This window comes from Pseudochaenichthys georgianus, chromosome 21, assembly GCF_902827115.2.
Source record: "Pseudochaenichthys georgianus chromosome 21, fPseGeo1.2, whole genome shotgun sequence".
NCBI lineage: Eukaryota > Metazoa > Chordata > Actinopteri > Perciformes > Channichthyidae > Pseudochaenichthys > Pseudochaenichthys georgianus.
Window position 1 is genome coordinate 6,299,492 of NC_047523.1, and position 24,281 is coordinate 6,323,772.

Here is a 24,281-nt window from a genome sequence, read left to right on the forward strand (position 1 = left end):
GAACATGATTGCATTTTTGAGGTGTCTAAAATCCATTCTGCTGCTGCGCCCCTCCCCTCAGAACTAACAAAGCTCCATGCTGGTACTCCTGTCTGTTTCTTTGCCATCTACTGGCTTTGGGTAACATATGATAAGATTACACTTTATTGTCATATTGAGTCTGAAATTGTTCACATCACAGCAGCTCCATTTGAAACATCAACATGGACAAATATTTAAGACAAGATACAAGGGAGGGAACGGACATCTAACATCACAATCACTGAAGAGAAACATGTTCAAGACCCTCTATCGTACATTAGATCTGGGACCTAACTCTGTATTTACTGTAAGAATTGACTTGTGCGCAACAGTGCTCCAGTCTGACCCTATTCAATCGTGGGACCCTATATCTCCGATTTGGTGGTAACAATACATATTCACTGTTCAGGAGATGGTTGGGGTCAGAGATGATCAGTTCCTCATACAACCCCTCCTCAAAACCTTGAAACTCCAGTCGGCTGTCCCATCCTGAATGAAGATATTTCTCACACTCAGATATCTGTCCTCTTCCTGTATGTTGTTCGCCTGCAGCACCTTTTGTGCATTCAATAGATCCCTACACCAAGGACGAGCTGGAGAAGAGGTCTCTGCCGGACTATATCAACACTTACAGTCTGAGAGGCCGGAAGAGCAGACACACCAACCCCCTGCTCTACCTGTACCCAGACATCCCCAAAGACACCGCCTTTAGACACTACTTCACCAACACTGGTACTGTTACCATGGCTACTGTTTAAGAACAAAATGTCTTTATTTACCAAGAACACTAACCATTAACCAGTCTTTAAACACTGCCAGAGCCAATACCTTCTTCCTGTTGGTGTTTACTTCCTGTCTGTCTTCTTCTGCTGTTCCCTTTAGTGTTTATTTCCTGTCTGTCTTCTTCTGGGCTGAAGTCGAATAGTCCATTTAGCTTAGGAACCTTCCTAATGGAGTGAAATGACCCGGAAGTCCTTCAGTGGCAGCCATGATAAGTGCCGTTCGAATTCTCTAGATGAAACTTCCTTTATAACCTCCTTTAGCTTAGGAACCACTGGACCTCCCTTGATGAAAGGAGAGGAGAAAATGCTGCCCCACAATGCATTGCAGCCGCAGCATTTGCCGTCACACAACAGTCGGCTGTTCACGGAAACAACTGATTATGACCGAGAAATGATATCATGAAAGTTACGGTGCTTATTAAGCATTTTAAAACGTATGTGCTAAGTTGCCAAAGTGCTTTGTTTTGAACGTTCATCAGTATTATAATCAAAAAGAGAAATATGAACGGTAGTTTTTACTGAAATTATCAAATAAAGTCAACATTTCACAGTCTTTACTGAGCTGTGTGGGGTTTGTTCAACTTTTAAAAGATGTTTGAATGGTGATATACACAGTAGTCCCTCGTGTTTAGTGTTTACTTCCTGTCTGTCTTCTTCTGCTGTTCCCTTTAGTATGTACTTCCTGTCTGTCTTCTGCTGTTCCCTTTAGTGTTTACTTCCTGTCTGTCTTCTTCTGCTGTTCCCTTTAGTATGTACTTCCTGTCTGTCTTCTGCTGTTCCCTTTAGTGTTTACTTCCTGTCTATCTTCATGTCCCCTTTTTTTCTCTTCTTTTCTGTGGAAAAAATACTATTTTATATAAATGTATTTTTCTTAGCAACGATCTGCTTAGCTTAGCAGCAGTCTGATATCACAAAAGAGAAGACCACTGAATGTCCAAATTAACCAATCCGAATCGAGTATTCAACTTAGCCGTACATAATAGCCATTGGTTAGTTCCAACTCTGTGCAACAGTTGAAAAAAGTAAAGCTTCTAACATTGTGCCCCTTGCAAAATGATGGATTATTACTCTCAAATTCTGAGGGTGATATATATTCATTACATTACATTACATTGCATTTAGCTGACGCTTTTATCCAAAGCGACTTACAATAAGTACATTCGACCAGGAAGACACAACCTTGAAGAAAACAGAATCATATAAGTACATCAGGTTTCATAGAGCCAAGTATTTCAAGTGCTACTCAACTGGCTTTAGATAAGCCAGTCCTTTATTAGTATATAAGTGCTCTGTTAGCAGTTCTTTGTTAGTAATTCTATCGCTCGAAGTGGAGTCGAAAGAGATGAGTTTTCAGTCTGCGCCGGAAGGTGTGTAAGCTTTCTGCTGTCCTGATTTCAATGGGGAGCTCATTCCACCATTTTGGAGCCAGGATAGCAAACCCACGTGTTTCTGCATATTCTTTATTGAACATGAGACCTGTAATGACCTCTGATCACATGTGTTCATGCAGCAGAGAAAATACGGGCCAGAGATGGGTACGTTCCCAGAAAAAGGGTGGATTTCTCAGAGTAAGTAAGACAACCATTTCTATTTTATTTTTTAAATCCGGATTGTATGGAGCCACTCTGGGATCACATTTTAAGAAAAATGTGTAAACCGTGCAGTCAGATTCACAGATAGTCTCTGGGTCTTGTACACTCTTTAACTGCTGCCTTATCTCTCTGTAGCCTTATACTTGTAAATGGAACTTATGAGTAAACTGGAACAGTGAACATTTATGATAACCTAACGGTGCTATTTCTCTGTCGATTCAACACTATACTGACATATTTTGTACAGGGATCACTTTCTGTTTTAATGCTTAGAATACATACATTAGTTTACAATATTCAAATGTTTACTGCTTTTAAAAAATATTGTGTTATTTGTATTTTGTACATAAAGGATTTAGCCTTGCTCCATCAATGAGAAGATTAGATGCCAAAATATGCAAAAAGCTTTATAAACATATAAACAATATAATTTTTTTATGGATGTATGTCCTAAACTAAATTGTCGAAGTGTCATAGTGAATCATTCGATTTATTTTACAGTAACCCTACACCACCTCCGTCTCCACCTAGGGAGCCCATTACGGACATGGACATGGACGTAGAAACAAAAGTAGGTTTAAAAGTTTAAAACTACATCATCATGCATTGGTTGATTCATCGTTACTGTTATTTTTTAAATATATTTACGGTTATCTCTCTTTTTTCCATTACCTTTTTTAAATGCGTGTATACAGCAAAAAATCAAGAGACCACTGCAGCATTATTAGTTTCTATGGTATTAATATTTATAGGTATGTGTTTTAGTAAAATATATCTTTTTTTATTTTATTCTATAAAATACTGACAACATTTCTCTCTGTTGGAATTCAACTGGAATGGAATGGCTGCCTTACATTTAGAGATTGAGATTAACGAAAACGAGTGGTCGCTTAATTTTTTTCTGAGCCGTATTTGTATCTATGTATGCGTCTGTGTGTATAAGTGGTTGTAAGGGTCTGTATGTACAGTGGGGCAAAAAAGTATTCAGTCAGCCACCAATTGTGCAAGTTCTCCCACTTAAAAAGATGAGGCCTGTAATTTTCATCCTAGGTACACTTCAACTATGAGAGACAGAATGGGGGGAAAGAATACAGGAAATCACATTGTAGGATTTTTAATGAATTAATTGGTAAATTCCTCGGTACAATAAGTATTTGGTCACCTCCAAACAAACAAGATGTCTGGCTCTCACAGACCTGTAACTTCTTCTTTAAAGGAATGGTCCACTCATTAGATAATTAATCAAAACTTCACTATTTAGTGAAACGTTATGTTTAAACCATACCCTGAAGAAATCAGCGATATTCCCCGGTAAATAATGATTTTATAGCTCTTTTTTTATCAAGACCTGTATATTCCGTCTGGCCGCCGCCATGTTTGCCATTTTCAGTAGTCACGTGATGGTCGTGACGTCATCCATGCGTTCACTTTGTCAACACACGGAAACATGGCGGAGTATTTCAGTTCGGACTCGTCAGCAGAGGAACAAGTTTTGACCAATGTGAAGAGATTGGATGGGGGAATTCAGCCATACATATCAGTATGACAATATGACACCCTCTGTCCGTAGACCCTCACATCGTACAAGGAAAAACTTCCGAAGAAAACCCACAGTTTAAAGGGAACATGGGAGAAACCTCAGGGAGAGCAGCAGAGGAGGGATCCCTCTCCCAGGACGGACAGACGTGCAATAGATGCCGTGTGTAAATTGAAAAGATAATACATTTGCAACATAGGTAGTCCAAATGTTTGGAAATGCATGTGTGTATAATGGGAAGATGATATAAGATACTATATGTATGCATGTAGTACCACCCTTGCTAGCGATTCCCTCTCTAGTTTAGCATACTCAGCTTCGTTGTCCCTGGCCATAGAATCACGATTTTATGGGGCCGGAAAAAACTGGGGGAAAATACACACTAGCCGGTACTACGCTATATGGAAAGGCCACCAAAAACTGTCCTGGCCTGGACGCTAAAGGACGTTAAAACGGGGCTAGCCGCTGCAATGGAAATGCGCTATAACATACCTTATTCTTACTCCGAGCACTACTTCTGCTCCTCCGTCGCTTCACACTTGCAGAGGGCGATTTCTCAACTGGCCGAACTTGTGTCCTGGTCGGTGATGACACCAGAAAGACCGATGGTACTGCATCGTAATGGTTGTATTAAGTAATGGTTGTTCCATAAATCCCATGTTATGTTTTATCATACTCTCAGAGTAGTCGTCCGGAAATTTGAAATGTTCACTGCATACATGAGCCTGTAAATCTTTCGGTTCGGGCCGGCCACATTTCGCTAGCCACTGCCTCCGAATGTACTTCTTACGCTTACCTTTTGGCAACAGATGGAACCGAGCATTCCGTGGATTGTTCCTATCAGAATTGTGGCAATATTTCGCGATACAGTGAGGCATATTTGAAGAGAGAAACTACAGTAAATAACATGGAGATCAACGTGTCTTCGAAAACCAAACGCATGGTTTACGTCACGTCCGGAAAATGGCGGCGTGTTGATGTTATTTCGGTATATAATCAGTTTAAAATCACTGATAATGTCATCGGATTAAAAAAAAAAAAAAGAGACTGGCAGAGACTGGTCTGTTTTATCGGATGATAATTATTTAAAAATGAGTGTCATGAGCATACCATTCCTTTAAGAGCCTCCTCTGTCCTCCACTCGTTAACTGTATTAATGGCACGTGTTTGTCAGTATAAAAGACATCTGTCCACAACCTCAAACATTCACACTCCAAACTCCACTATGGCCAAGACCAAAGAGCTGTCAAAGGACACCAGAAACACAATGGTAGACCTGCACCAGGCTGGGAAGACTGAATCTGCAATAGGTAAGCAGCTTGGTGTGAATAAATCAACTGTGGGAGCAATTATTAGAAAATGGAAGACATACAAGACTACTGATAATCTCGCTCGATCTGGGGCTCCACGCAAGATCTCACCCCATGGGGTCAAAATGATCACAAGAACGGTGAGCAAAAATCCCAGAACCTCACGGGGGGACCTAGTCAATGACCTGCAGAGAGCTGGGACCAAAGTAACAAAGGCTACCATCACTAACACACTACGCCGCCAGGGACTCAAATCCTGCAGTGCCAGACGTGTCCCCCTGCTTAAGCCAGTACATGTCCAGGCCCGTCTGAAGTTTGCTAGAGAGCATTTAGATCAGTGTTTCTCAAACTTTTTCATACAAAGGACCACTTAACCAATAAAAAAACACTCGCGGACCACCTAACTCCACAAATATCCAAAAACACATCGTTTTTTACAAATCGCCTGAAAATGGTACAAACAAGTGGCAGCATGTGTGGGATGAAGGTGTTTATCTGGGCTATATCATGCAATCGAAAGTGAAACTTAAGCTCGCTCCATTGCGGAGATATTTCCGCGAGAGTGCGAAAAACTTAAAGGTGGGGTAGGTAAGTTTCAGAAACCGGCTCGAGATACACTTTTTGTTATATTCCATGGAATGCTCTTAACATCCCGATAGCAATGAATATCTTAAGTGCTTTGACAAAAAATCCATACAAAAATGTCATCTGTAGAAGCCGTAATACTGTAAAAAGTACAACCGGGCAGGCAGGCCTACCTGCCTGTCAGCCTTCCATCGGGGCACAAACTTATCTCGTGCCCTCATTGGTCATGTGTGTGTTGGAGGAGGGGCTCTGTGAAGAAGTGGCAGATTTTCTCCGGTTGTGTATTTTCAAATTCTAGCGATCTCGAGCCGGTTTCTCAAACTTACCTACCCCACCTTTAAATGTATTTATTTATTTCAAATGTGAAATTTTACCAATATACTCACGGACCACTAGGGGGCGCTCACGGACCACCAGTGGTCCGCGGACCACACTTTGAGAAGCACTGATTTAGATGATCCAGAAGAGGATTGGGAGAATGTCATATGGTCAGATGAAAAAACTCAACTAGACGTGTTTGGAGGAGAAAGAATGCTGAGTTGCATCCAAAGAACACCATGCCTACTGTGAAACATGGGGGTGGAAACATCATGCTTTGGGGCTGTTTTTCTGCAAAGGGACCAGGACGACTGATTACATTACATTACATTACATTGCATTTAGCTGACGCTTTTATCCAAAGCGACTTACAATAAGTACATTCGACCAGGAAGACACAACCTTGAAGAAAACAGAATCATATAAGAACATCAGGTTTCATAGAGCCAAACATTTCAAGTGCCACTCAACTGGCTTTAGATAAGCCAGTCCTTTATTAGTATACAAGTGCTCCGTTAGCAGTTCTTTGTTAGTCATTCTATCGCTCGAAGTGGAGTCGAAAGAGATGAGTTTTCAGTCTGCGCCGGAAGGTGTGTAACAGAGGCGGCGCTAGGGGGTGGCTACTTGGGCTCAAGCCCCGGATGTTTTCTGAAAAGCCCCGGATGTTTCACTTAAAAAAAAAAAAAGAAAACGTTTTATTTTTTATTTTTTTTAAATGTCTCGGGAGTAATGTGCAGTACCGGAGTCCACCAGAGAGGCAGCCGCTGCGGGACATTAGCCTGCGTACTGCGTAGCCTTCCCTGCCCTGAAGAAGAAGTGATCCTTCCTAGTGCCTGACAAGTTTTAAGCTAATAGCCTATAAAGTTATGGATATTAGAAAGTTATTTTCATCGAAGCAGGCACCACAAGCTGCAGCAGCAGCAGCAGTATCAGCAGCTGACAACAATGTCATCACCAGCAGTGAAGAAATGGATGATGTTTCAGGTTTGTGAATCTAATGGTGATATCTGCACTCTGGCTGACTGAGTAAGAAGTGAAAAAGAGTGATGTAACGTTAATGTTATAGCTAGTAAACATGGAGTAACCAAGGCAAGGCAAGTTTATTTATATAGCACCTTTCAACACAAGGCAATTCAAGGTGCTTTACAAAAATGAAAGACATTCAGACAAAGGCATTTAAAAACAGTAAAAGATAATAAAAGAAACATTAAAAGAAAAAATACATGAATAAAAAGTTACAGTGCAGTTTAAGATATGAATAGTTCACACAGAAGTTCCACTTTACTGATGAACACAACAGCTCAGTTTAAATTAAAAGCAGCGACAAAAAGATAAACCACACTAAGTCAATACCCTTATATGTTAGTATGTATACAGAACATGACTAAAAATGATCCTAAGATGTAACGTTAACCCTTCATACCTCAGTCTACTTTTAAGACACTAAAATAACATATTCCAATTTTTATTTTGTTTTCGCGCGTGGAATTATACCGGCTCTCGTTTCAGTACACATAACAACAGAACCATAGCAACGGAACTGACAGGCAACACTCTGAATCCGATTGGCTGTGACTGCATCCACTCAGAGTGCCCGATTCAGAAACGTGACACTCTTTACTTCACAAACAAAGATGGTGGATGAGAATAGATCTATAAAACGATAAGCAATGCGCAGTGGATCGGAAGAGGACGGTGTGTCGGCGTTGTTCGATAGCGGTGCAGTATGCTAATAGGAACACACGCCAAACATGCTAAATCACATCAGAAGGCATCACCCAGATTTGCCAATCACCGGAGCCCGGCAAAAGACAACAGCAGTTCAACAGCTGATGCCTGCTGTTTTTAAGAAGCCAATAGACATGAAAGCCCAATAAATAAAGACCAAAATAAATAACGGAAGCTTTTGGCATATTTTTTCAACGACTTGAAACACTTTCTTATTATTTATGATGTAATATTTTCAAGACATTCGTTTTAGTTTTACAGCTTGATGAAACCTTTTGTTTGACATCAGCCATTATAGATACTATGGCCATCTGAGTGTGTGTGGTACTGTTTGTGGTTTGTTTTTAACTGTTTAATACAGTTAATTATTCAAAATGTCAGAGTTCCTTATTTTTAAACTGAAACGTGCACTACTGTTCAAAAGTAAATAACAACAAACCTGGAATTATGCATTTGGGACTTTTTTTTGCTTTTTCTTGTTGTACCGAACCGTACCGAACCGTGACCCCCAAACCGAGGTATGAACCAAACCGTGACTTCTGTGAACCGTTACACCCCTAGTCCCGGGTGTTCCAGGGAACTCACCAAGTGTCAGAAAACACAACCCTCTCTCTTTTCCTCCGTACCCAAATCTCTAAAAACGGGGCTGCAACGGATCTGATACAGACTGATCTTGAATTATTTTCTACGTCACAGAAGTGGTGCTCCGCTTATTGGTCAATTCTCCACCTATCAGGGGAATGTGGGGTTGGGCTACGGCCGGCCATTGCGCTGGAGACGCTGTAGTACATATGCCAGGCCTGGAAGTGGCGCTGTAGTCTGCCACAAAAGCAGCGAAGAAGACATGGTTGCCCTTCTGTTTATACTCTGCTCTGGCTCTTTCTCTCCCTCCCCGAGGCAAGCGTTTGCTCCCTCGCTGTAATTCTGTCCGGTAGTCCACCAGCAGATGACAAACACCTTCCTCTCCGGCTCTTCCAAGGAACGAGGGGACCGTGCGGCAGAGTTTCAGTTAGATTTTTATTTCGCCGGTCAACATGTCCGTTAAGTTGAAATCTTCCGGACAAAATTAGAAAAGTGCCGGTCAAAGGTCTTCTTTGTTATTTATTGAGCTTTAAAGCAAATGAATAACAACTCTATATAATAATAATAATAATAATATAAGAATACAACACGGAGGACGGAGATCTCTTTTTCTCCCCCTCTTCTCCCTGCTGCAGCCCAGCAGCTGATCTCAGAGCATGCGCCCCTCTCCTGCAGGGGGGTGTGGTGCAGCTCACAGAATCAGCCCCCTGCAAAAACAGGGCTGGAAAGAGCAAATAGAGCGAAATGAGGCATGGCTAAAATGCAGGATCCGTTTGGTATTTTGAAAGAAAAACTATTTATATACTTTATATAGGTATGGCCCTACAATATATTGTTCAAATATAGCATGATATGTCCCCTGTAAGGTATTATTAAGGTAGGGTTAATGTTGCTCTCAAAGTGCACCAGCTTGATGCTTTTAACTTCAATATTTAAAAAAAATTCTTCCCCCGGACCCCCCTAGAGGAGGCGCCGAAAAAAATAGCACTTTACCCCTGCACCCCCCCCCCCCCCCCCCCCCCCCAACAACTCCTGGGCTAAGCCCCGGATCTCCTACAATCCTAAATCCGCCTCTGGTGTGTAAGATATCTGCGGTCCTGATTTCAATGGGGAGCTCATTCCACCATTTTGGAGCCAGGATAGCAAACCCCCGTGTTTCTGCTGATGGGAACTTGGGTCCCCCTCGCAGCGAGGGTGCAGCGAGTCGTTTGGCTGATGCAGAGCGAAGTGCACGTGCTGGGGTGTACGGTTTAACCATGTCCTCGATGTAGGAAGGGCCAGATCCATTCGCAGCATGGTACGCAAGTACCAGTGTCTTGAAGTGAATTCTAGCAGTTACCGGAAGCCAGTGAAGGGAGCGGAGGAGCGGAGTGGTATGGGAAAATGTAGGAAGGTTGAAGACCAGACGAGCCGCTGCATTCTGAATGAGCTGCAGAGGTCGGATGGCACATGCAGGTAGACCCATAGATATATATAAACACTAGATGGCTCACCCGCGCTGCTGGCCAATGGAGACCGACGTTGCCACTTGGCCGCCATCTCGCTACAGGCAGTGCTCTCATTCATAACATTATGGTTTACTATTTAAATAACCATAGCTTGCTCAATTTTCAACCGATTTTCAAACGGTTTGGTTTTTTATAAACATCAAAGATGTAGTTATGATACTGCATACTTATAATCATGGACTTTCATATGAAAATAACATTAATCAGATAAAGCAATAGCTATACACACACACAAGGTATTTATATTAAATATTTGCCGGTGTATATATTTCCATTTATTTTATTATATTGTCAATATTTAAAATAAATTATAAATAAATTATAAAATTAAAATACATTTATATTTTATATATAAAAATCGGTCTCATGTTACCACTCTGTAAACCAAGAGTTGTTAATTTAGCAATGCCTTCGCTTGAAGAACAGGGACACAACTAATGACAATAGCATATGTTGGTATATTATTTAGATATTCACACCTTTATCAGAAGAACCAAACCAACATAAAATGTGCTCACAGACAGGCCAGTTCTGTCTAATTTATCACAATTATTTTTGACATGAGATCTTCATATCATCCTAGTTTTATATTTAGTTTCTAGATTTGTAAACAAATCCAGAACCTTTGAAATATGTTATTGAAAAAAGACCAAGAATAATATAAACTGTACCATATGTCCTTCTGTAGTCCATTTGTGGTTTGTCTTGACTCACCCCGGCTGATATATCACAAAATCCACTGTTTAAATTGTTCCCTATATTGCCCCTATGCCCCTGTAAGGTGTCCTTGGGTGTTATGAAAGGCGGCCCCCCAACATAAATGTATTATTATTATTAAGAAGAACAACTTGGTGTGGTGTGGAGGGGATGTAGGAAGCAGGAGCAGGTGGGGAGAGATGGGGCTTCAAGGTTCAAGGTTATTTGTTTTAAATGTGTCTTGCACACAATAAAATAAAATACAGTATACCACAAAACCAATAAGACACACAGTGACACATGGCACACTAACAATCAATCATCGTCCAGCCTCAGCTTTGGTATTCTTTCACAACCATGTTATGGGTTTATTAGACTGAGCAAACATAAACATATGTGGTGATCCCACGGGTTCTTGTTTGCAGACAGCGGCGATTGGAGCATCCGTAGGCTGCACAAAAGTCCGGCATAGTCAGGTAGTTCTGTAAACACAAAGCCAGCAAATTCCTGTATCATAATGCAAGATGTTTTTAACAAGCCAAACCACTTGGAAGAAATCATGTGTAACTTAAGTTGTGTTGAAAAGAAAGAGCAGTTCTGCCTCTCCCATTGGTGTAAAGTTGCTGGGTGAACTTTGTAATACTAGGTCTCACTGACAGCCTCTTGTTATTAGCCAGCTAATAAATACAACCACATACACAAAGAAAAGCTGCAATTTCAACATGTCCAAGCATCCTGTATCATAGCCATGCTAATAATGTTTATAATAAACCAAACCGTTTGTAAATCAGTCAAGATTTCAGCGAGTTAAGAGTATTTTTGTGCAGATCACTCACCTTACAACAGCTACCATAACGCGAATCAGAGTAACTGTTGACTGTAGCAAGATGGCGGCCGGTCAGCTACGCTGGAAAATCTCCCATGAGCCATCTAGTGTTTATATATATCTATGGGTAGACCAGCCAGGAGGGAGTTGCAGTAGTCTAGGCGTGAGATGACGAGAGCCTGGACCAGAACCTGCGTCGATTTCTGGGTCAGCTGGGGGCGTATCTTCCTGATGTTGAAAAGCGTGTATCTGCAGCAGGTGATCCGTGTAAAGGAAAGAATGAATGAACTTATTTTCCACCATAATTTGCAAATAAATTCTTTACAAATCAGACAATGTGATTTTGTGGATTCTTTTTTCTTCTCATTCTGTCTCTCATAGTTGAGGTATACCTAGGATGAAAATTACAGGCCTCATCTTTTTAAGTGGGAGAACTTGCACAATTGGTGGCTGACTAAATACTTTTTTGCCCCACTGTATGTACATACAGAACAAATTAAGAGACTACTCGTATATATACATATGTACTGTATATATTTATTTGTATATATTTTGAAGAAACACACTCCTCAATGTCAGTCTTGGTACTTTATTGACAAAGATGACGACACCCTGAAACAGAGCAATGCCGCAGGATAAGCTGACAAAGTATTACATACATGCATGTCATGACCAATACACATATATTAAATTACATATATTAAAGACACACTAAAGTTTAACAGTAGTGGAAACAGTCTTACATGAGTGAGTGGATGAACGTCTCAACTCGAGGCGGAGTGAATGAACAACATGTGAACTAAAATGGCCGCTAGGCACTACCGGGTCAAAGCACGGCATATCTGGGCAGCGACAGCAGTGACGCTGCCCTCTTGTGGCCGGCGATAAACTCTTCATCCCCCCCAGACCGGAAAGCTATGGGACGGAATAGGTTAACGGTCTAAATCCAGCTGCCGGACTCGGGCTCGTAACGTGCAGGCGGCCTCCTCACGCGGCCTGGCCGAGTAGGCTGGGGCAGCATCGGCGGCGACTGCGGCACCGGTGCGCCCAGGAAGGCACCCGTAGGAACGGTGAGGTCAGGAAGGGAAGCGCCCATAGCCGAGTCGCGGGGTCCAACAGCCGGCCGCTGAGCGATCCCCTGGGGCGTCGCCCAGCCCGGGTGGATAGGTGGGGGCTGATGGTCCAGAGCAGCGGGCGGCGGCAAGGGCGCAGCCGGCTGCTCACGAGCGCAGGGTGTGGCCGGCGTATAGGCACGGAGGAAGCGCCGGTTGCGCAGTGTCAAACGTCCCGAACCGTCAACCCTGATCCGATACTGGTCGTGGCCCAGCGACTCCACCACGATCCCTGACCTGTCCCATTTATGGGGGCTCGGGCCTTGCTGGTTCTGGAGGAATACCCTTTCGCCGAGTGCCAATGGGCGGAGCGGTCTTGAGTGAGTCCCCAGAGACTCGGTGGTACGGGACATACGGGTCCGAAGGGCGTCCTCCTTCGCCGCCCATGCCTCGCGCCATAGCAGGCGGATGTGCGGGTTCGAGAACTTCTCGAGGCGGTTCACGAAGGAGAGCGAGCCACGAAGGAGAGCGAGCCACGAAGGGGGCGGCCAAAGATGATCTCCGCTGGCGAGAGGTTGCAGTCGGGGTCAGGCGTGTTTTGCAGCTGCAGCATAGCACGCAGGAAGCGGTCCTGATCAAGGCCGCCCGACGGGCCGGTGTTGGACATCAGGAGGCGCTTGGCGGTCTTAACCGCAACTTCTGCCCTCCCATTCGACTGCGGGAAGCTAACGGACGACACACGGTGTTTGACGTGCCATAAGCGGAGGAAGTCCTCAGTGTGGCTCGCCTTGAATTCCGGACCACCGTCGCTCGAGAGCTCCTCCGGTACGCCGAAGGTGGCGAAGAATGAACGGAGGTGTTGGACCAGGCCAGCTGAGCCCGCCAGGGCAGTACCCGCCGTAGAGCTCAGGACCTCTACCCAGCCCGAGAGACGGTCCCCGACAACTAGGTAGTGGCGGCCCCCATAGTCGAAGAAGTCAGCAAACACCGCCTCGAATGGCGTGGACGGGGGTGAGGACGGCAGGGGGGGTGTAGCCGCCTGTGACGGAGCATTGCGGTTGCAATCTGCACCTCCGTCCCTGGTGGCCTGAATGTCCCCGGACATCCCGGGCCAGTAAACTATGGCTCGGGCATGCTGCCCCATCGCTGAGGTTCCCTGGTGGGCGGCATGGAGATGCTGAAGGACTCTCCCACGGAGGGATGGGGGGACCACGACGCAGTCCCGATAGAGCAGGACGCCGTCCTGTGCGTAGATGGACTCACAGACCGATGACAGACTCGCCAGGGCAGGGTCATTTACGTCAATCCCACCCTCTTGCTCGATGAGTTGGAGGAGGTGGCCGAGGCATCCGTCAGCTGCTGTCTCCCGTGCGAGGAGGGGCCAAGAGACGGCTCCGAGCTCCCGTGCGTCGTCGCGGATGGAGGCCATGAGTGCTGACTCCACGGCGTCAGGCCCGCTCGGCAGCCCCAATGAGAGGCCGTTCGCTGAGCCCGAGGGGGAAGGATGCCTCGACGTGGCATCAGCGGCATAGTTGCTCTTGCCAGGCAGATGCACAATGTCAAAGCGCCATGGGAGGGTGCGCTGCTTGAGTCTAAACAGACGCGAGTTTGTGATCTCATCCAGCGTACGGTCGCCAAAGATCTTCACCAACGGCTTATGATCGGTGACCACAACGAGGTTGTCGGACCCCTGCGTGAAGTATCGCGTCTGTTCCAGACCCCAGGCCACAGCTAGGGCCTCTCCCTCGACGGCCGCATAGCGCTGCTCCGCAGGGGACAGGAAACGCGAGCCCGCGAGGGTGATCCTCCATCCACCTGGACAGCAGTCCGGTATGCCCGAGGCACAGTGACAATGTTGCTGGAGCAGGAAGTAGCCAATGCCACGCATGGACCAGTCAGGGCGGAGGCAGGTACGCTTCTGCATGTCATAGATCTCCACGCCCTCACGGATGGCTTCCATTATGGCTTGCTTGGACGCCTGGAAGGCCTCCTCCAGAACGGGGGACCATAGGAACATACAGCGTGGGCTGAGGAACGGCTTAAATGGAGCCATCGTGTCACGCAACTGGGCGTAGTTTGCGACCTGGTTGACAAGGCCGAACCAACTCCTGATGTCCGTCGTGGAGCTAGGGGTGGGGAAGTCCCGGATGGCGTCCAAGTATTTCGGGAGCGGTTCGATGGTAGATTCCGACACCCTGAAGCCAGCAAAATCGACGCACCTCTCCGCGAACTGAAACTTGTCTGAGTTCAACACGATGGTCCTCCACCAGTGTTGCTCCAGGTCGGTGTCATAGTGGATGGTATCATCCACGCAACGTTCCTTGCGTTCATAGTCCGAGAGGACGGCATCAAACCGACGGTTGTAGCCATCCCCTGATGACAGGAAACCCTGTGGTGCCCTGGTGTAGCGCCAACGGCCGAAGGGTGTGATGAAGGTAGTGAGGTGGCGATCCGACTCACGCAGGGGGACACTGTGGTAGCCGTTCCAGGCGTCCGTGACGGTCTTCCAGGTGCCCTTCGGGACGCGGCGTGCAAGGTGGAACGGGGACTCAGTGGCGAAGGTCTCACGTTGGCAGAACTTGTTAAGGGGGGAGAGGTCCACGGTCCTGCGTGGGGAGCCGTCGTGCTTCCGAGTGACTACCATACGATGGCACCACGTCACAGGCTCGCCGTATGGCACACGTTCAATGACCCCAAGGGCTTCGTCCCGCAGTAGGTCATCGTGGACCCTCCGCTGCCAGTGTAGAGGCACTGTAGCCGCGGTGTGACATGCCCTAGGCGTAGCTGCGGGGTCCACGTGCATCTCGATAGGTGGCCCCTCCATGCATGGTAGTGCTCGATGGGGGCAAGTATTGAACGTTGACGAGGCATATCTCCCGAGTAGCCAATCTTTCATCCTGTTATTGTTCTCTGGCTTACAAGGGAACGGCAGTGCTACGGGGCACGCCGGGGGGACCGTGCGCTGAGGACATGTGCACTGGGCGTCCCGGGGGTCACCTGGCCCCACACAGCCGCCGTTGGCTGACCTCGTCGCATTGACGGACAAGGGCTGGTCTGGCGTGTCAGCCGTGTCAGGGCTACGCCTTTCCTTGGGCCCCCCTGCAACGTCGTCCGATGGGAAGTTCGCGGGCAAGAGGCCGAGGTTGAGCAACGACTCGTAGGAGAGGTACATGGCCCGGACCGAGCTGCTCACATATACCATGGAACGGCAGGATGTGACACGCCCCCCACTGCAGGTTGTCGAGAGCCTAGCGAAGAACGCCCCCTCGATGGATATAGGGGAGCGGTTGGCGGCTGACAGGCTGAGGCTGACGGGTCGCAGGTCGACCCGCGAGAAACCGCAGGCCAGGAACTCCTCCAGCGACCAAAGGTCCGACTGCGCGCCAGTGTCCGCGACGGCGGATATCCGAGCTCCGTCGGCCGAGCCCCGGTTGCCGGTGCCATCCCTCAGCCCGACTGGCATGTCCATCGAGATGGTGATTAATGCTCGGGGGGTGGTCTCTCAGCCTGGCCCGTCTCCATTCGCCCTTGGAGAAGATGTGGTGCTCGAGTCTGATAGGTGCTTGTCTGTTGACACATCCGTGCGATGTCGGGGAGCGGCGTCGGCGATGGCTCCTGTGACGTCGGCCAGGGCGGGCCCCAGCTTGCACCGATGAGACCTGGGAGACCGGCTCCGAACCCATGGCGGCCTGTTGACTGTCGGACGACGGCTGTTGACGCCTCTGTCGTCGGCGGGCCCTATAGCAGCTGATACACACCTGGTGAGGCTTAGGATTCCACCCGCGAGGCCCCTCCGTGAAGACGTTAAAGACGCTCTTACATTCCGGGCACGTTTAGCCCCGTCCGCAGGGCTTGGGGCGGGGCTCGTCTGTGGAGTCGTCTTCAGGTGCCGGAATGACGACCTGGCTGATAGGGAGGACGACGGGAGAGTGTTACGGGCCATCTCTCTGTTCTCGACGAGTGCAATTACGTCATTAACTGGCTTAACCAGGACGTCAGGTGTCCCCAGCGTCTCGCGGCGTATGTCCGAGTCATAAATGCCATTGAGCAGAACATCCCGGATGATGTGGTCGGTATAGTCCACATCCTTACCACACTCGCATACCGCATTATATGCACATGTCTCTGCTTTACCCCGCACTCTGGCAGCGAATGCACGGAATGTCTCATCGCGTTCCTGGCGGAGCTGAAGTAGCTCGGTGCGCAGGACGCATGTAGCGACTGGGATGACAGCTAGGGAACGCATGGCGGTGATTAGGTCTGGCAAGGGTCCGGAAGCAGTGTCGGGAGCGGCTTTCAACAGGCTGTCTCCAAGTACAGGTCCAGCGCACTGAAACAGCTGGAAGGGGGCCTGGGCATCCCCTATGCCTGAGCCGGCGCGGAATACGTCCCATCGGCGGATGAACACGTTCCATTCCTCTATCGACACGCCCACATCAACTTTGGGCCGATCGAGTCTCGGGCCGTGAGGGGCTGGGGCGGCCGTGACAGGCGCTGCGTGCTGGTGGCTAAATCCATGAATCGTCAATATAGCAATGACGAGTGCTTCAGACAAGTCTTGGGATTCGAACTCGCAGCCGGGGACAGGGCATCCAACAATGACCATGGTGTCGTCATGAAGAAACACACTCCTCAATGTCAGTCTTGGTACTTTATTGACAAAGATGACGACACCCTGAAACAGAGCAATGCCGCAGGATAAGCTGACAAAGTATTACATACATGCATGTCATGACCAATACACATATATTAAATTACATATATTAAAGACACACTAAACAGTAGTGGAAACAGTCTTACATGAGTGAGTGGATGAACGTCTCAACTCGAGGCGGAGTGAATGAACAACATGTGAACTAAAATGGCCGCTAGGCACTACCGGGTCAAAGCACGGCATATCTGGGCAGCGACAGCAGTGACGCTGCCCTCTTGTGGCCGGCGATAAACTCTTCATATTTGTATTCTCTTGGATGGTGATGGTTTCGATCCCTTGTCTGTGTCACACAAATAGAGGAATTGACAATAACGTTTACTTTGACTGATATGTTTGGCCTCTAGGGCAGTGGAACAAGCTGATACCATAACATTGGCAGAGGATCGTCTGGTTACACGTCCAGCTATTTAGTTAGGAGTCATGTTTCTGGCCACACAATAGAGGCGTCTCAATACTCTAATTTCCCCCCCTCGACTCCTATCCTCGAGACTTAGTCCCGCCCATAGGAGATGCGAGCGGAGGACTCGAGGAGGGGAACCGAGGAGAGAGGAGGGGAAGCAGCAGGCATTTAGAGAAATGAGAACTCCTCTCCTCTGAGCGGTCATTTTAAAGAGACGTCCATTAATGATGACAGGAGGCACAGCAGCCCTCTGTCTGATGGACGGATGTGTTCATGACCACTTCTATATTTACTTTGATTCATTCACAGTGCGGTATAAGGAGACAATAACAGGCTACAGATGCACACACACACACACACACAAATATTTATATAAATATATACAATTTCGGAATCAAACAAGTATGAGAGCACTCTCATAACGTAACACAATCAGAGACTGGATATATCCCCCCCTCTCTCTGGTCGCTGAAATGGGGAATTGAAATTACGGGCCAAAAGTTGTATTTACAAGTATTAAAAGTAAGCAGAGGACACCAAGCCAACTGAGACCCGTCTGTCCGCCGCATCTATGCATTGTACAACACACACACCTACACACTGTACCACACACACCTACAGCTCCTAAAGCATAATCAGGCTACAGCCGTTGTGTATTTTATTATGTGAAGCACTAAATGGTCTTAGAAAAATATCGACTCTTTGTTTGTAGATATCTACTAAACTACAGCATACAAATACAGAGAGTAATGTAGGCCAGTTATACTGAGTGATATATCAAACTCACTTACCCGCTCAACCCAAGATTTTTCTTGGGACCCATCAGGACAAAGCTCCGGACCTGGGGTGACAGGGCCTTCGCAGCAGCCTCCCCCACACTCTGGAACTCCCTCCCCAGCCACGTCAGATCCGCCAACACTCTCACATCATTCAAACAATCCCTCAAAACTCACCTTTTCACTCTTGCCTTCAACCCCTAATCCTCCTAGCTCAGCACTTTCTAATTTTGTTGTTATTTTGTTTTACTTGCTTGTAAGCGCTTTGAGCACCAGGAAAAGCGCTTTATAAATGTAATGTATTATTATATATTTACACACTGCTCTGCTTTCTACACGGACCTCACAGCTGTTCTCACTGTAAACATCGCGTCTCGATGAAAGCAGTTACTGAAATAATAGTAATGCAGAGCTGTAATTGGCTGAGATAAGTCCGGCCGTGCTTCACGCCTCCACCGTTCCCGGAAATCAATCAATCAATCAATCAATGTTTATTTATATAGCCCAATATCACAAATGTTACATTTGTCTCAGTGGTCTTCACAGTGTGTACAGAATATCAGGAAATGCATCCGCGGAGGAGCCATGGAGGAACCACCAGTGTCTCCTCGGCTATAGCTCCTCCAGAGAGCCTCCTCGATGCTCGATCCTCGATGTCATTTAGAGAAATTAGGGTTGCGTTCCGATAATCCAAAAATCAGCACCTAAATTCTAACCCTATCTCCTATTCCTTGACCTCTGAGTGAAACGTCACGGGGTTAAGGGATAGTGGATAGGAGAATTCAAAAGGACTTAGGAGAAGAGACTGCGGTACTTTAGAGAATCCCAATGCACTTTCACTATCCGACGTGTTTATGATGCGCCAGCGGACGTCATGAATGTGCGTCTGCTGCTGTGGGGAAACTATGGAAACTACAGTTTTCTATAGCGGACTACAACATGGATGTTTAATAAGAACGAGGGACTCATCGAGAGACTCTGCACCATGCTCTGATGCTGCTGCTTTGCTTTATGAACGAGGACAACAGAGAAACATATTCTTCATGACCAAAGTTGGAATTGAAATAAAAAAGGAAAGTGAAACTTCTGCTCGTCACCCTCTCCCTCCGGTCCACATTAATACCAATGATCCCAATACGTATGATTGTATGAACTATGAAAATATCTTAAAATCAATACAAATGTATTTATTATAAACGTTAGTCCTTAACATCTATCACTGTGTATATCACCATTCAAACCACACACCACATACTTTGCAGTACTTAGTGCCGGCACTTAGTGCCCCGGCACTTAATACCCCAGGGCACTAAGTACCAATCGCGTTCACACCGGAGTACTTTTCCCTGAGGGAAGATTACGCAATTGAGCCGCTGACGTCACTTCGTCTGCTTTGGGTTTACTGGTAGGCTGCAAACAACTTCATGGCGTATACTGCCACCCAAAGTCCCCGGCCGGAAGTCCCCGGAGTTGGGGACTGGCTTCAGTAGAAGCCTTCCGAGTAAATCGCCAGAACGCCGACACCTCCTCATCACTCCACCGCTCCCATGTTTTTTTTTGTGTTGCCATAAGTTATTCTCTCTCCGTTGGTGCGCGGGGCTAATACTAATGCTAATAATGCTAATGCCACGAATACAATGGCGGCTTCACAAAACTTTTCAGAGTTTTACACGGCGTGGTTTGCAATTCGCCCAGCCAATCAGAACTGGGGCACTTTTTCCCCCCAGGATAGTACCACCTCTCAGCGCAGCAGGCACTAAAAATGGGGGTAAAAGTTCCCGGCACTAAGTAGGCTACTCTTTTTGGTGTGAACGCAACATAAGGGGTACTAACGGAACTAAAGGGGAAAAGTACTCCGGTGTGAACGCGGCTTAGGTCAGTGTCCTTGAACACAACACGAGCCTAACGTCGTCACGTGGTATATGTCTCGTCTGACAGGGGTGTAGTTCTGACAGAGAGCACCAGAATGCCACTCCGGCACTTCAGAAATTGCAGTACCCATAAGGAGCCGTACACAAGCCGCAGTTTTAGCGTGGCTGTGTCTTTAGTTGAAACTTGCCCAGTGGCGATCTGTTCATCTGTCATACTGATCATACAGTCAATAACTATGTTGTTATTAGCATCTGGTTAGCTAGCTATGCTAACGAATATAAGAAGGTTTTTCTACAACCAGTGAGGTAAAGGCACATCTGTATATGATCATTACAGTTATACAAAAATAAAAGAATAAAGTAAACAGGTATAAAATACTATGACAGTAAAACAAAGTTGTTATTAATAAACAAGAATACAGTTTAAAAGTGACTTGTAAAATATCCATAAAGAAAAATAAAATCTGCTTACAGTTCTGTTTCATATGGATGTTGAGAGATGTTTCCATAGATCTCTTAATGTTGCTCTCAAAGTGCACCAGATTGATGCTTTTAACTTCAACATTTAAAAAAAATGCCCCGGACCCCCCTAGAGGAGGTTAGGTCCTCCCCCCCCACTTAAATCATGTTCACATGGATAGGAAAGTAAATACATTTGCACACATCTTGTGTCCATATCTTTCTGTGTTGGTGGTCATGCCACACCGTGCACGTGCATGCACGAGTCATGGTAAGATATCTGGATTAAGAGGTTGCTTTTTCTTTGCACAGCATGAAAGAAAGGCCAAATGAATGGGCTGTGATTTTAGTATTTTTTAAGCAGAGGTCAATAATGTGTACGGCCCTCGGAGGATGTTGAACAAATTGAAATGGCCCTTGAGGAAAAAGGTTCCCCACCCCTGCTTTAGCTGCTCAATGCTCTACGTTCACCAGTACATTTTAATGATCTCGTTTGTATGAGAAAGTTGTTTCTCTCGCAGTTAATTTCAAACTCAATGTATTTGTTTCTTACAGCTGGAGTCTCATGAACTGATTCAGGAACTCTTTGCTGATTCATTCATATTTCCTGAACACTACGGCTCATGGACATCTTATGAAAAAACGGCATCAACTCCAACCAGCTTTGTCGATACCCGTTGCTCCGTTTGAGTGTGCATCAGAAAGAATCAAGAATATTGTCTTATGTGTTTGTAATGATTCTCCAAAGATTCTGCTTAATGTATATATTGTGCTAAGCTACAAGTAATGTTAAGAATGTAGGTGTGCTAGAGGTGGATCTTACAAAATGTGTGACGGATTTCTACTGCACCGTTTCAACATTTCTATAAAACTTGATTATAATGACAACAAATGAGTAAAAATTAGTGCTGTTGTGTTTAAAATCACTTGTAAATGTACTTTTTTTTTCAAATGAAAATCTGAATGCATTAAAATGCCAAGAGACATGGAATCTGCTTTAGGCTATACAATACAAACTTTATTTATGCACAGAAATGGGCACGTTCAGTGCTGTCTGCTGGTTTGAGGAAATAGGATATTATTATTTTTGTATTTTCTTTAAGTTAAAGTTTGTCTTATTGACAAGAATGTGTTATTGACACTTCTGGGGGGTCCGTACTGTCCAATATATGTTTTCAACCTGTACTTTGTATCTTATCCTTTGTTCACCTATTTCCAAATTTGAACACAAATCAGTATTTAAGGAGGCAAGCAAATGTTGCAGCAATGTGAGCTATATATATTCAAATTCAAGTCTTAGGAAATATACCATTATGGTAGGACCATGAAAAAACACAAGGAATGTTGCAGTCTGAATGAACCAACAAGTCCTCCAACTCATACGACCAAATGGGTCGATTGTTTAAGCCCTTATTACGACCAAATATGTCGTTTGTTCAAGCGCTTAATACGACCTATAATTACGTTTGAAAATTGTCGGCCTCGAGTGCTCCCGTTGAATGCAAACTTTACAGAGGGTTGTTTATTCACAAATAACCCTCTCTGTAAAATCCTAAATTGTAGGATAGTTTGGCCATTAAAACGCTTTATGATTAGATTTCTAGCGAGAAGTATATATTGTACTTTTAGAATCCACGTCCAGTCGATATGTAGGATCTATAGTTTGATAGATATTACGAAGATGATTTGAGATTTCGTCAGGAGAACGTGTATATGCGGCAAGGTTCCATGTAAAGTTACGGGTTGAAAACAGTATTTCCGGTCTCGCCGTTTTCATAATAAAACCAATGATCAAATGATTTAACAGTGATATCTGCACTACTCATCCACTAAAAAAACATCAGTTTATCCTAGTTAATTATACGACATTAATTGGTTTAAATTGTGTACAATGCTTTTGTGTTTTTCCCATAGGTTTTTCTCTTTCGATTCTGAGAGACACATTTCTTTTTTCAGAGGTTTTGATAGGCTAAAATCACGCCGCAATGCACGTCGGGATATGGTGTTTATGTGATATGAAATCGGAAAACATTAAAAAAAAAAAAATAATACTTTATTCTGAGTGTTCTTGCTTTTATCTTTGAAAGTCATCACATAACGGCATTGTAATACACGGTTCGGCTGCATTAAATATTACATACCTGCCCTAGATATGTATTTATAGAGCCCTGATCAGAAGACCTTTTGACAAACTGGAAGAGATGCCGCCAAAACTGAATACGTGACGTGGACCATAAATATATCAACAATTAAACAACATCTTCCATTTCTTTTCACACAATACGTCTCCTTGCAGTATCAACACTAATTCGGCTGACTTTTATATTTGATCCAATTAGTAGATAGTCTGTATTTACACCATAACGGTGCACAGCTGACAGAAAGGGACTTTTTTGTAGTTTTTAAAGATATTACTGATTTTCTGAACTACCTTTCCAACTCCTCATGCAGTTGACTGTTACAGGTCTATACAGGTTCATGGTACAATGCATAAGCTTCACATCGAGAGACTGAAACTGTATTTTCCTTTACCGTTCTGTTTTAAACTCACAATAAAGTGAATAGTCATATTATGTACGATATTATTATGTTTTATTAACTAGACCACTGGTCTAAACCGCACCTCCTAGTGGTTAAAGCACGTTATTGAATGTAGTTGTTGAATAAGTTATATTTATTTAGTTATTGATGAAAACATTTAAATATTAAGAGTAGCCTACATACAAAATAGGGGTCAATGATAGAAATATAGAATGGAAAATATCTAGAAGATACTGTAGTGATCTCTACAGTAAAACAGTTTAGTGCAGGACGTCCAAAGATATTAACAGGAGGATGTGCAAAACAGACAAACTGATAAGGCTGAATTTTACTCAGGTGTAACTAAAGTCTGATTTAAGGGTTGTTTATATTTCACATCATTAATCAGAATCTGCAAAGTAACACAAATAAATGTAGTAGAGTAAAAATACCAGGTTAACCTCTGAATTGTAGTGGAGTAGAACAAAGTAGTACATGCTGCTGTAACAAAAACATTTCCCAACTTGGGATCAATAAAGTATATCTTATCTTATCTTAAGATGATCGATGGCTACTGCCATATTTGCTAAATGTGCATCTGAACCTTGACAAGTGCATGTTTCAGGCTTATCAATTAACAACAGGAGGGGTCACAGACATAAGACCAGCTGTCATGTGGTATTAATGCTGCCCATTATGGACACAAGCAATTTTCACCCATGTATTAATTATATGTTTTAAATTTGATAACACCAATGTGTTTCGTGTCCCCTAAACCTCCAGGGATGTATACAGTTTAATACTGGCAACTTCTAATTGTGGGAAATACGAAAACGTCTTTTAAAACTACATTTCCCAGTAGAGACGTGCCATAGAACATGTTGCGAAACACACAATAGCCAGCAAGTGTAATTCTGGGGGGGAGGGCCGGGCTGGACCCGTCCAAGTCCAGTTTTGGATAGTCTGGCGTGGTTCCATTCCATTTCAAAAAGCTTTGACGCTCA

At 45.0% G+C, this 24,281-nt stretch overlaps 1 protein-coding gene across 3 annotated transcripts in view; it reads left to right on the forward strand.

Moving 5' to 3' along the window:
* Positions 1-22,782, forward strand: part of LOC117466574 (signal transducer and activator of transcription 1-alpha/beta-like) — a 41,264-nt gene extending 18,482 nt beyond the window's left edge. Inside the window, exons 21-24 of one of the 3 annotated variants that reach the window (XM_034109901.2) lie at positions 595-753; positions 2,314-2,371; positions 2,897-2,966; positions 21,313-22,782. In XM_034109901.2, the coding sequence (XP_033965792.1) occupies positions 595-753; positions 2,314-2,371; positions 2,897-2,966; positions 21,313-21,447 (422 nt within the window). In that variant the 3' untranslated portion in view covers positions 21,448-22,782. Of the gene's footprint in view, positions 1-573; positions 754-2,313; positions 2,372-2,896; positions 2,967-21,312 lie in introns of all 3 variants that reach the window. The other 2 variants (XM_034109900.2, XM_034109903.2) reach the window with 2 other exon arrangements.
* Positions 22,783-24,281: the final 1,499 nt, after the last annotated feature.